Genomic DNA, 13,382 nt, shown 5'->3' with positions numbered 1-13,382 from the left:
CAACTGTCATGGCAAAATGACCTTTTAAAAAAAAGTGCCACTTTTCTAGAATATGCTAAAGAGAGGCCAAAAAGCAATGCTAGGTTTTCTGGGTAGGAGAGTGCTTGTTTTTTTACTCCCTGAATTTTGTGATTATTTAATTTTCAAAAAAGTTAACAACAATAATCCTAGGAAGACTCCGGTGGGAGTGACAATATATATTTCTGGCGGCATTGGGAACCGCACACTTTGAATTAGCAATCCTATAATTCCTTGGATGTATGCTAAGAAAAACAGAACTAAAATGTGACATGCAGGATGATGAACCCTGCAGCGTTGTACGTTCAGTAAAAATGGAAATAACTGACATGTCTGGACGGGAGGGATTGGAAGGGCCAATATTCTTGGAAAAAGAGGCTTTGAAGTTGAGTTTGCAGAGCACTTTACAGAAAGACTGAGGAGGAATGGTGGGTCGTTTGTACCAAAAACCTCACTGGTGAAAACTGGGGGTGCTTCTGGTGCTTCGATGACACCCCCAGGCGTGCTCAGTTCTCCGGAGAGGGTTGAAGGGGGTCCAACACAATTTACCGTGAACTTAAGACAGTGACACAGCTCTCACACGGATTCAATATTCATACTTAAAACGTGACTTGGCCTCAGAAAGCACAGGGGGAGGTTCCAGAAAGCAGTTAGGAGGTTCCAGAAAGAGGACTAGTTGGCAGCGATTTGTCCTTTTAGCCTGGCACCCAAGACCACACGGGGCCTGCGGCCAACGGGAACACAAAATCCCCACGTGGGATTTTAAAAACGAATTGTTCTTAAAAGAGCTTCCCACACCTCAGAGTAACGAGTAGTCGGGTCTCCCAGGCCCGCGGAGAATTTAATGGCTTAAACACGGAGCTGTCTCAACGTCGTTGTTGTTGACAGGCAGTATAAACGTCCGGACTGGGAGAGGAGAGGAACCAGAGCGGGAGGGAGGCGCTGTCACTGCGGGCGATCCCGGAGGGCCTGGGGAGCAGCCCGCGGGGACAGGGGACCGAGCAGGAGCCGGCGGGGAGAGCTCGGAGGCAAACACCGGCCGCCCCCACCGCGCCCCGCCAGCAGGAGCGCGCTCGAGCCCCGCGGTCCCCGCGGTCCCGGGACGGGACGGGCGCGGGCGGGGCGGCCGCGCTCTCGCCGCCCCGGGGTGTGGTTCCCGCGGCCCGGCCGGGCGGGGCGCCGGGTTTAAGGCGCCGGCCGGCGGCACCCGGCTCACTCGCGCTCCCGCCGCCGCCGCCACCGCGCCCCGCGATGGAGCGGCCGCCGCTGCGCGCCCTGCTCCTCAGCGCCGCCGGGCTGCTGCTCCTGCTCCTGCCCCTCTCCTCTTCCTCCTCTTCGGACGCCTGCGGCCCGTGCGAGCCGGCCGCCTGCCCGCCCCTGCCCCCGCGGGGCTGCCCGCTGGGCGAGACCCGCGACGCGTGCGGCTGCTGCCCGGTGTGCGCCCGCGGCGAGGGCGAGCCGTGCGGGGGCGGCGGCGCCGGCAGGGGGCACTGCGCGCCGGGCATGGAGTGCGTGAAGAGCCGCAAGAGGCGGAAGGGTAAAGCCGGGGCAGCAGCCGGCGGCCCGGGCGTGAGCGGCGTGTGCGTGTGCAAGAGCCGCTACCCGGTGTGCGGCAGCGACGGCGTCACCTACCCCAGCGGGTGCCAGCTGCGCGCCGCCAGCCTGCGGGCCGAGAGCCGCGGCGAGAAGGCCATCACCCAGGTCAGCAAGGGCACCTGCGAGCAAGGTGGGCACGAGCGCTTTCCTTTCCAACCCCGCCCCGCTCGGCCGGAGAGCCGGGCGCCCCCTCGCGGGTCCGAGCCGACAGGGCGTCCACGGCCGCCGCGCCCCGCGCTGGTTCCCGCGGCTCCTCCTGTGGGCATCCCATGACACAGATGGGAGGGAGGAGTTGGCAGCCGCGGGGATGCCGGGAGGGATGGGCGACGCCTCCCGGTCTCTTTTTGTTGGTGGTTTTATTTTGAGGTTTTGATGCGTGCGCCAAGAAAGTGAAGACTTGCAGGACGAGTGTATATATAGAAAAGATTTTCCGATATCACAGACTCCCACATCCCAACAGCTTACCCAACTTGTGCTAACAGTCAATTCACAAAAGCTGCCCCCACTCTTTTGGGAACCCAGAGATGTCATTTTCTTGTCGTTCTTTCTTGGCTTGGGTATATAGACAGAGGTGAAGTTCAGACATAGGAGAAATGAGTTTAACCATGAAATCCAAAGTAAGGACTTGCAGAGAGAAGTAGTTTGTCCCATGTTTAATTGTCTAGATTGTAAGAATTTTAAAAATTGCGTTTTGCGGTTTCCTGACATTAAGGAAAATAATTCGTTTACTGGAAATTACAGATTCTCCAACAGTAGTCTAACTAGCTAATTATTTGTGGGCAAAAAATAAAATGCAAACTCTTTGAAGAATTTTTTCGATGTAGTTTATGTTGTGAACCTTATGACCATTTTGTTTTTCTTTCTTGTGTAATTTGTCCCCAGGATGCACTGTTCAGCAAGAAAGCCTTTGAGGTTATGTTTGATCCTTTATTTTATTCCAAACAAGTCCAAGCTTGCCATAAATGAAAGGGGAAAATAAAGAGAGTCTGGACTTGCCAAAAAAAAAAAAAAGAGGCGGAGATTTTAACTCTAACTTCTGAAATAACATTTTCCATAGGCAGTAGTTTCAAGGGAAAATTAGAAATCCAACCTTGGCAGCCCCTCTCCTGGTCCCAGCCAAGGTAGAAAAAGAGAGGGAGGCAGTTCTCCTGAAATGACAGAAGCAGTTGCTTCTTTAACACAGCTCAGACTTTCTCCAGACTCTCCAAAGAAATCTTTTTTTAGAGCTTTTCTCAGAAGTCCGTAAGCTAATAGGTCGTATGTCACTAATTTCAGAGTTCACCATTGAAAGCCTTAAATCACATAACTTACTGTTAACTATTTATATCATCATCACCTTAAACTTAGAAAATCACAACCCAAAATAATCCACATACTTTTCCAACAGAAACAGTCATTTGTTACTCTGGATCTAACTTATCAGTCATATCATGAAAAGAGAAAAGTGCATAGTTTAAGAATTGACTCCAAATATTGAGATTTTCTTATAAACATTTCAAGGGGAACTTTTCCCCACAGTCTTTCCAGATCACTGGTACTTGCCTTATCAGAGCAGAAAGTTAGCTTGGTAATTAAGTATTGTTGTCAATTCTAATTCAAAGCTAGTTTTATCCCTTTTCTCTCCTGCTATTTAAATTTCTAAATACACAGTGCGATAAGAAAACATTGAAATGATAGTCATATAGAACTAGTATATAACCTCATTACCATGTACACTCAACAACTCAGCATCTGTCCAGACTGTAAACCCCATGAGAGTAAGAACCTGGTTTTTCTTTCTGTTTGAGAAAATGTTAAGAGAAATAGCTTTTTAAACTGGAGGCCATAATTGACATGAATTAGCCTTTTCCTCCCACCCTAAATTTAGAGATGTAGAGTCTAGTGCCTGGGATCATTTATAGGAGAATGCCAGAGAGAGCAGAAAAGAATGTGAGGTCCACCAGAGTACTTTTCCACAGCAGAGACAAATGAGGCCAAAACCAGATCTCCTCATATATTTCTCCTAACCCCTGGATGTATTTTGACAATTATAGAAGCAAACCTGACAGTGCCATTTACTTCTGTACTATTTAGTACTGGGGCTTTGCAAAGAATAGGAAATGCATTTTCTAGGTTCCTCCAACCATTTCTACCATCAGAAAAAACTTGAGTTATGCTTCCCTGAGTATTGAGAGGGAGGGGGCGTCGCAGGGTTCAGCCACAGTGGTGTGGTTCAATCTGCATTCTGTTCTGTTGGCCTGATGTAACATACATTTATTGAGCATCTAGCGTGGGTCAGTCCTGTGCTAGATGCTGTACAGCCAGGGATGCACAAAACAGATCTGGTCTTGCTGATTAAGAAAGTATCCATGGGCTGGGCCCGTGGCTTAGTGGTTAAGTGCGCGTGCTCCGCTGCTGGCAGCCCAGGTTCGGATCCCAGGCGTGCACCGACTCACCGCTTCTCCGGCCATGCTGAGACCGCGTCCCACATACAGCAACTAGAAGGATGTGCAGCTATGACATACAACTGTCTCCTGGGGCTTTGGGGGGAAAATAAATAAATAAGTAAAATCTTTAAAAAAAAAAAAGAAAGTATCCATACAAGTTGCAAACTCACCTCCCAGAGCACTTTCCCTGGAGCCCTGGAGATGCTCCCAACCTTTCCCTTCTTTTCTGAGATCACCACTTGCTGACCTTCTGGGGAGAGATCTTGGTCTGCTTGTTTTCTGTACCTCTGTGATAGGATGCAAAGCCATCTTCTTGAAAATCTGTCTGAAAGGTAATGAGCTAATAATCTCAAATATTGGGACTGGAATCATGAATTTAGTGCCATGAGATCTTATAGAAGTCCCTGAAGTCATGGGTAACTGGAAGAGGGGATTTGACAATTTATTTTAATAAAAAGTTAATATAGAGGGGAGTGATGTCAGCATCATGGCGGAGTGAGCTTTCCCCTTTAGACTCTTCCCTGCTAAGATACAACAATAAGGACATTCACAAACCAACAAAGGACACTCACACAACACAAAAACGTCTGAGAGACCCACACAGCCATATATCTGAAGGCGAAGGTGCTGGAACCTCTGGAGGAAGTGGGGAGAGGTAAGGAGAAATCCTTCCCCTCCCTGTTCAATCAGCAACTCTGGTTCCCCACAGCTCCCAAAGAGAGGGGGGAGGGGTGGCCCTCCATGGGAAGACCGTCACTCTCCAAGTTCTCTCACAGCCCATGGGAAATTTCCATACGGAGGAGACTGAACTGTTGTGGGGGTGCCATCAACATCTGAGCACCCCAGGAGAGCAGATAGCAAGGGAAGAATGAGAAGCCCCCAGGATTGGGCAGGCAAAAGAGAGAGCCCCTTGCCCTGCATGCCTGGCACTTCAGCACAACCCATCAGCCGGAGAGCCCACGGATCTCATCAGGCTCAGAATACACAGCTCTTGACCCCCACCCAGTGGCAGCAGGTGGAAACTGTGACTAGATATTTTTAGGCGGAGGAAAAATAAGCCAACATGCACAGGCATGATGCAAAAATATATTAAATCTCCAGACCAGAAGGTAAATGACAAGCACCCAGAAATCAGTTCTGAAGGCACAGAAATTTATAACCTAAATGACAGAGAATTCAAAATAGCTATCATAAAAAACCTCAACGAATTACAAGAAAATACAGATAGACAATTCAATGAAATCAGGAATTTCTTCACAAAAGAAATTGAAACCATAAAGAAAAACCAATCATAAATGTTGAAGATGAAAAACACAATGGAGGAGATAAAGGAAAATCTAGAATCTTTAAAGAACAGAGCTGACAATATGGAGGAAACAATTAGCATTATTGAGGATAGGAATGCAGAAATGCTCCAGATAGAGGAAGAGAGAGAACTAAGACTAAGAAGAAATGAAGAAATTCTCCAAGAAATATCTGAGTCAATTAGGAAATGCAACATAAGGAATATAGATGTTCCTGAGGGAGAAGAGAGGGGAAAAGGAGCAGAGAGCTTGTTCAAGGAAATAATAACTGAGAACTTCCCAATCTGGGGAAGGATCTGGAAATACCAGTGAATGAAGTCACTAGATCTCCTAAATATATCAACATGAAAAGACCCTCTCTAAAGTATATAGTAGTAAAGCTGGCAAAAGTCAATGACAAAGAAGCAATATTAAGGGCAGCTAGACAAAAAAATAAATAAATAACATACAAAGGAATTCCCATCAGGCTCTCAGCAGATTTCTCAACAAAAACTTTACAGGCTAGGAGAGACTGGAATGGTATATTCAAAATTCTGAGTGACAAAAACTTTCAGCCAAGAATACTCTATCCAGTGAAAATATCCTTCAGATATGATAGAGAAATAATAACTTTCCCAGATAAACAAAAGCTAAGGGATTTCATTGGCACAAGACCCCCACTACAAGAAATGCTCAAGAAGGCCCTCATGCCTGGAAAAAAAAAAAAAGAGAAAGGAGACACAAAACTTTGAGCAAGGAGAAAAATAGATAGACAAAATCAGAAAAATTGCTAACCTATTCTGATATAGAGCTGCAAACACTTAATTGTAAAAATCAAAGATTAAGGGAAGGAAAGCACCAAAAATAAACATAACCTCATCACTTTAAACACGCACACACAACAGAAGATGGAATAAGTTGTGACAATAATAAATTAGAAGCAGAAGAGGAAGGGGATCGAATCGACTTAGTCTAAGGAAATAAGAGGTCCTCAGATAAAGGACTGTCTAATCCATGAGATTTTTTATACAAACCTCATGGTAACCACTAAACAATCAGAACAGAGTCACATATGATGAATAAAGAGAAAACTAAAAGAATCATCATACAGAACTACCACACTGAATTGGTAGTCTGAAACACAAGGGATGAGAAACAAAAGAAATGCAAAAGAACTGGAAAATGGACGAAAAAATAACAACATTAAGCCCTCATATATCAATAATCAGTCTAAGTGTAAATGGATTGAATTCTCCAATCAAAAGACACAGAGTGGTGGGATGGATTAAAAAGCAAGACCCAACAGTATGCTGCCTCCAGGAACACAGCTCTAAAGACAAACAAGCTCAGAGTGAAAGGATGGAAGACAATACTCCAAGCTAATGGCAAACAAAAGAAAGCAGGTGTTGCCATACTTATATCAGACAATGTTAGACTTCAAGATAAAAAAGGTAATGAGAAACAAAGAGGGACAGTATATAATGATAAAAGGGACACTCCACCAAGAAGACATATCAATTATAAATATATATGCACCCAACACAGGAGCACCAAAGTACATAAAGCAACTATTAACAAACCTAAAAGGAGATACTAACAACAACACAATAATAGTAAGGGATTGTAACACCCCACTTACATCAATGGATAGATCATCCAGACAAAAAGTCAATAAGGAAATAGTAGACTTAAATGAAAAACTAGACGAGGTGGACTTAATAGACGTAAACAGAGCACTCCATCCAAAAACAGCAGACTACACATTCTTCTCAAGCACGCACAGAATGTTCTCAAGGATAGACCATATGTTGGGAAACAAGGCAAGCCTCTATAAATTTAAGAAGATTGAAATCATAACAAGCATCTTTTCCAACCATACTACTATGAAACTAGAAATCAACTACAAGAAAATAACTGGGAAAGTGACAAAGATGTGGAAACTAAACAACATGCTACTGAACAACCAAAGGATCATTGAAGGAATTAAAGGAGAAATCAAAAAAATATCTGGAGACAAATGAAAATGAAAATACACCATACCAACTCATATGGGATGCAGCAACAGCGGTCCTGAGAGGGAAACTCATAGCAGTACAGGCCCACTTTAACAAACAAGAAAAATCCCAAATAAGCAACCTTAAACTACAACTAAAAGAACTAGAAAAAGAAGAACAAACAAAGCCCAAAGTCAGCAGAAGGAGAGAAATAATAAAAATTAGAGCAGAAATAAATGAAATTGAGACCAAAAAAACAGTAGAAAGGATCAATGAAACAAAGAGTTGGTTCTTTGAGAAGGTAAACAAAATTGACAAACCCTTAGGCAGACTCACTAAGAAAAAAAGAGAGAAGGCTCAAATCAATAAAATTAGAAATGAAAGAGGAGAAATTACAATGGATACCACAGAAATACAGAGGATCATAAGAGAATACTATGAAAAGCTATATGCCAACAAATTGGACAACTCAGAAGAAAGGGATAAGTTCTTAGACTCATACAACCTCCCAAAACTGAACCAAGAAGAAATAGAGAATCTGAATAGACCGATCACAAGTAAAGAGATTGAAACAGTAATCAAAAACCTCCCAAAAAATAAAAATCCAGGACCAGATGGCTTCTCTGGAGAATTTTACCAAACATTCAAAAAAGATTTAATACCTATCCTCAAACTATTCCAAAAAATAGAGAAAGATGGAATACTTCCTAACACATTCTATGAGGCCAACATCACCTTGATGCCAAAGCCAGACAAGGACAATACAAAGAAGGAAAACTACAGGCCAATATTGCTGATGAACATAGATAGAAAATTCTCAACAAAATATTGGCAAACTGAATACAGAAGTACGTTAAAAAGATCATACACCATGGCCAAGTGGGATTTATACCAGGGACACAGGGATGGTTCAACGTCTGCAAATCAGTCAATGTGATACACCACATTAACAAAACAAGGAATAAAAACCACATGATCATCTCAATAGATGCAGAGAAGGCATTTGACAAGATCCAACATCCGTTTATGATAAAAACTCTCAACAAAATAGCTATATAAGGAAAGTACCTCAACATAATAAAAGCCATATATGACAAACCCACAGCCAACATCATACTCAATGGGGAAAAACTGAAAGCCATTCCTCTGAGAAAAGGAACAAAACAAGGGTGTCCACTCTCGCCACTCTTATTCAACATAGTAGTGGAGGTTTTGGACGGAGCAATTAAGCAAGAAAAAGGAACAAAAGGAAGCCAAATAGGCAACAAAGAAGTGAAACTGTCACTATTGGCAGATGACATGATTTTATATATAGAAAACCCTAAAGAATCCAGTGGAAAACTATTAGAAATAATCAACAACTACAGCAAAGTTGCAGGATACAAATTCAACTTACAAAAATCAGTTGCATTTCTATATGCTAATAACGAACTAACAGAAAGAGAACTCAAAAAGATAATCCCATTTATAATCGCAACAAAATGAATAAAATATCTAGGAATAAATTTAACCAAGGAGGTGAAAGACCTATACAATGAAGACTATAAGACATTATTGAAAGAAAATGGTGATGACATAAAGAAATGGAAAAGTATCCCATGCACATGGATTGGAAGAATAAACATAGTTAAAATGTCCATATTACCTAAAGCAATCTACAAATTCAATGCGATCCCAATCATAATCCCGATGACATTCTTCATGGAAATAGAACAAAGAATACTAAAATTCATATGGGGCAAGAAAAGACCCCGAATAGCTAAAGCAATCCTGAGAAAAAAGAACAAAGATGGAGGCATCACAATCGCTGACTTCAAAATGTATTACAAAGTGATAGTAATCAAAACAGCATGGTCCTGGTACAAAAACAGACACACAGATCAATGGAACAGAATTGAAAGCCCAGAAATAAAACCACGCATCTATGGACAGCTAATCTTCAACAAAGGAGCTAAGAACATAGAATGGAGAAAGGAAATTCTCTTCAATAAATGGTGCTGGGAAAACTGGACAGCCACATGCAAAAGATGAAAGTAGACCATCTTCTTTCGCCATACACAAAAATTAACTCAAAATGGATCAAAGACCTGAAGGTGAGACCCAAAACTATAAAAATTCCTGGAAGAAAATATAGGCAACACACTATTTGACATCGGTCATAAAGGGATCTTTTCGAATTCCATGTCTACTCAGACAAGGGAAACAAAAGAAAAAATAAATAAGTGGGACTTCATCAGATTAAAGAGCTTCTACAAGGCAAATGAAACCAGGTTCAAAATGAATGGACAACCCACCAGCTGGGAGAAAATATTTGCAAATCATATGTCCAACAAGAGTTTAATCTCCATAATAAAGAACTCACATAACTGAACAACAACAAAACAACCAGATGAAAAAATGGGCAGAGGATATGAACAGATACTTTCCCAAGGAAGATATACAGATGGCCAATAGGCATATGAAAAGATGTTCAATGTCACCAATCATCAGGGAAATGCAAATCAAAACTACACTAAGATCTCACCTTATACCCGCTAGAATGGCTATAATCACCAAGACAAAAAATAACAAATGTTGGAGAGGTTGTAGAGAAACAGGAACCCTAATTCACTGCTGGTGGGAATGCAAACTGGTGCAGCTCTATGGAAAACAGTATGGAGATTCCTCAAAAAATTAAAAATAGAAATACCTTATGATCCAGCTATCCCACTACTGGTTATCTATCCAACGAACCTGAAATCAACAATCCAAAGAGGCTTCTGCACCCCTATGTTCATTGCAGCATTATTCACTATAGCCAAGAAGTGAAAGCAACCCAAGTGTCCATCAACTGATGATTGGATAAAGAAAATGTGGTATATGTATACAATGGAATACTATTCAGCCATAAAAAAGACAAAATTGTCCCATTTGCAACAACATGGATGCACTTGGAGGGTATTATGTTAAGCGAAATAAGCCAGAGAGACAAAGACAAACACCACATGATTTCACTAATATGTGGAAGATAAACTAACACACGGACAGAGAGTACTGTCTGGTGGTTACCAGGGGCAAGGGGGTTGGGGGGTGGGCACAAGGGGTGAAGGGAAACATTTATATGGTGACTGACAAACAATAACATACAACTAAAATTTCACAATGTTATAAACTATTAAGAAATCAATAAAAAAAAGTTAATATAGAGAAGCTGAGATGTATAATAAAATCACACAGTTGGGAGAGAGCGTGGTGCTCCTTTATTCCGATTCTTGGTTACAGCTTTTGTCCATGGTCCTTTAAATCTGAGCTCCTTGGCAATCCCATTTCGGCCACCTTGTTCCCTTTCGGTACCATCCCCTTTTCTTCTCCCTCAGAATTAATTTTTGCTTGAGGGATCAGAATTCATTCTTAAGGGTCTCCCTTGTTAATACCTTTAGGACCAAGTTCAAACTACTTAGCAGGGCATACACTCTTTACAATAACTGTGTTATTTTGGCTTCTCTCCAAACCCCTTTTTGCTACAGCCACAATAGTTGTTTACTATTTTCTATTGTTTGCAATCACACCCTCACTTATCTTTCCACCCTTTGAACTCTTAGCCTTCAAGGATCAGCCGGGTGACTTTCTCTGTGATGAGCTCCTTGACTCTCTTCCTCCTCCCCACGTAATGACGTCCTTGTTCTTCTTCAGCTCTGTGTAGGCTTCTTGCCATTTTTTCAACAAATATTTATTGCACATGTAGCGTGTATATGTAAGCAAGAGGCGTTCTAGCAGAATAGCTGACATCGTGTTCTAGAACCAGACTCCCTGGGTGTGAATCTAACTCTGCCACTTACTTAGCCTCAAGCAAATTGCTTGACCTCTCTGGGCCTCGGTTTCCTTACCTGTCATACAGTTTAAGAGTTATAATCATACCTATCATAGAGTTGTGAATATTCAATGTTGTGAAAATTATCCATAGGAAGCACTCAATGAATATTCCTTGTTGTCATTATTCAATTTGGAAGTAAGCTGCATGAGGGAAGGGCATTTTTGCTCCCTGATCTATCCCAAGGGTCTAGATCAGTGTCTGCACTAGAGGATGCTTTAAACATATGTTGAATGAATGAATGAATGCATATATGAATGTACCAGGCACTCTTCTAGTCTCAGGATAAGCTGCCTTGAATAAGATAGACAAGGTCTCACACTCCTGGAGTTTACTGTAAGCTTTAGACAGAAACAAGTCAACAGATATTTTCACCTAATGGTATGGGCTATGAAGAGTGTTCAACAGGGAAATAGGGTAGAGACTAGGGATGGAGGAGCACTGTTGAGCGGGGGTGGGCCGAGCCGTGCAAAGGCCCTGTATGAGGATCTCAGCCAAGGGAGCAGCAAGGCCACAGGCTCTGAGGGGAGAACAAGCTCTCCTAGTTTGTATAGCACCTCCATGCTGCCTCCAAAGGGCTCTTTGAATGTCTGTCTTCCCTGCCAGACTGGGAGCATCCTAAAAGAGGGCCTCTATCTTGTAATTCTTTAGAAACATGGTGGCAAGTTGATTAAACAAAGGAATCCTCTTAAGAAAGTGCCTTCCCATATGGAAATGCAGGCAGTGGGCTCTCCTGCCTGTCTACTCCCTTTTCTCCTTGCATTTTCTGCCTTCCAGGAGAATAGGCCAGGGAGTACATCTGACATTGACCCACCTTCCTGTCCTCGGTTATCCTGAACTCTAACATTAGGTGGTCACTTACCCACCCCCCCCCCCCCAAAATCTTAACATTTCCACATCCCCTTGCTGGTTAGAATTAGGTTTGGAGCAACAAAAACTGTGCTGTAAATGGAAGAAGCTTCAAAAAAGATTTTGATTTTCAGAAACTCATTTTATTTGATGGATTTCAAACATATGTTCTTTGAGAAGTTCATTTTAGGCTCATTTTTATGTTGATAACATCATTTAAATGCCTATGTTCTATTACTATCCTTCAGTGAATTTATGAGCTTGTGATATTGTGATTTATAATAAGAAATACCAATCTGGTCTTAGTCCCATTCCTGCCACATGTATCCTAAAACCATGGTAATTTCCTAAGAGTTGAGAGCGATCAAGGGGTCTTTTGTTATGTTAATGAGGCGACTTTTGGGGAAGCCCCTGTATCACCTAAGGATAGGGGGCTGATTGTCGATGAAGGCAACTATGTGATTAGAGGGTTGGAACTTGAAGTCCCACTCCTCCACCTCCATTGAGGGGCTGGAGATCCAGTTTAATCACCAATGGCCGGTGATTTAATCAATCATGGCTATGTAACGAAACCTCCATAAAAATCCAAAGGACTGAGTTTGGAGAGCTTCCGGGTTGGTGAACACATGGAGATTTGGGGAGAGGGGTGTGCTAAAGCTCCGTGCCCTTTCCCCATGCCTTGCCTTGTGCATCTCTTCCATCCAGCTGTTCCTGAGTTATATCCTTTTGTAATAAACTGGTAATCTACTAAGTAAAATGTTTCTCTGAGTTTTGTGAGCTGCTTTAGCAAATTAATTGAACCCAAGTATGGGGTCTTGGGAAGCTCTAGCCTATAACCAATCGATCAGAAGGACAGGTGACAACCTGGACTTGTGATTGGCAGCTGAAGTGGGGGAACGAGGCAGTCTTTTAGGATTGAGCCCTTAACCTGTGGGATCTGACACTATCTTTAGGTAAATAGTGTCAGAATTGAATTGAATTGTAGGACACCCAGCTGGTGTTGGAGAATTGATGGTAGTATGGAAAAAAACACACACTGTAACTGGTATCAGCATCGTAGAACTTCATTGAAAGTCGAAAGAGATGGGTTCCAACGTTACATGAAATTGTTAACGGTCTGGTTTATCTCAGGGGAATGCAAGTCAGTGTAATACTTTGTTAAACTAACACGGTCGTACCATGAAGATGCTCAGGGAGCCCAGAGGAGGAGGATCCTTAACCCAGATTTGTGGAGAAAGAGCCGGGAGTGACTTCCTGGAAGAGTGATGTCCTGAGTCAGGGATGAGTAGTAGTTGACTGGAAAAGAGCTGGCATGGAGGCTGGAATGGAGTTAGAAAGGAGATGGGAAGAGCATTATGAGCAGAAG

The 13,382-nt window shown here is 42.8% G+C and overlaps 1 protein-coding gene across 1 annotated transcript in view; it reads left to right on the top strand.

The window, feature by feature from the left end:
• The first annotated feature begins 1,223 nt into the window (after positions 1-1,223).
• The window catches only part of IGFBP7 (insulin like growth factor binding protein 7), a 79,014-nt gene continuing 66,855 nt past the window's right edge, over positions 1,224-13,382 (top strand). The window contains exon 1 of the mRNA XM_004419094.3: positions 1,224-1,744. Coding sequence (XP_004419151.3) covers positions 1,270-1,744 — 475 coding nt within the window. The 5' untranslated portion in view covers positions 1,224-1,269. The remainder of the gene's footprint in view (positions 1,745-13,382) is intronic.

The sequence above is a fragment of the Ceratotherium simum genome, chromosome 8 (genome assembly GCF_057802395.1).
Source record: "Ceratotherium simum simum isolate JZ-2026a chromosome 8, ASM5780239v1, whole genome shotgun sequence".
NCBI lineage: Eukaryota > Metazoa > Chordata > Mammalia > Perissodactyla > Rhinocerotidae > Ceratotherium > Ceratotherium simum.
Note: the sequence above shows the minus strand (reverse complement) of the source record. Positions and strands in the feature narration are given on the sequence as shown.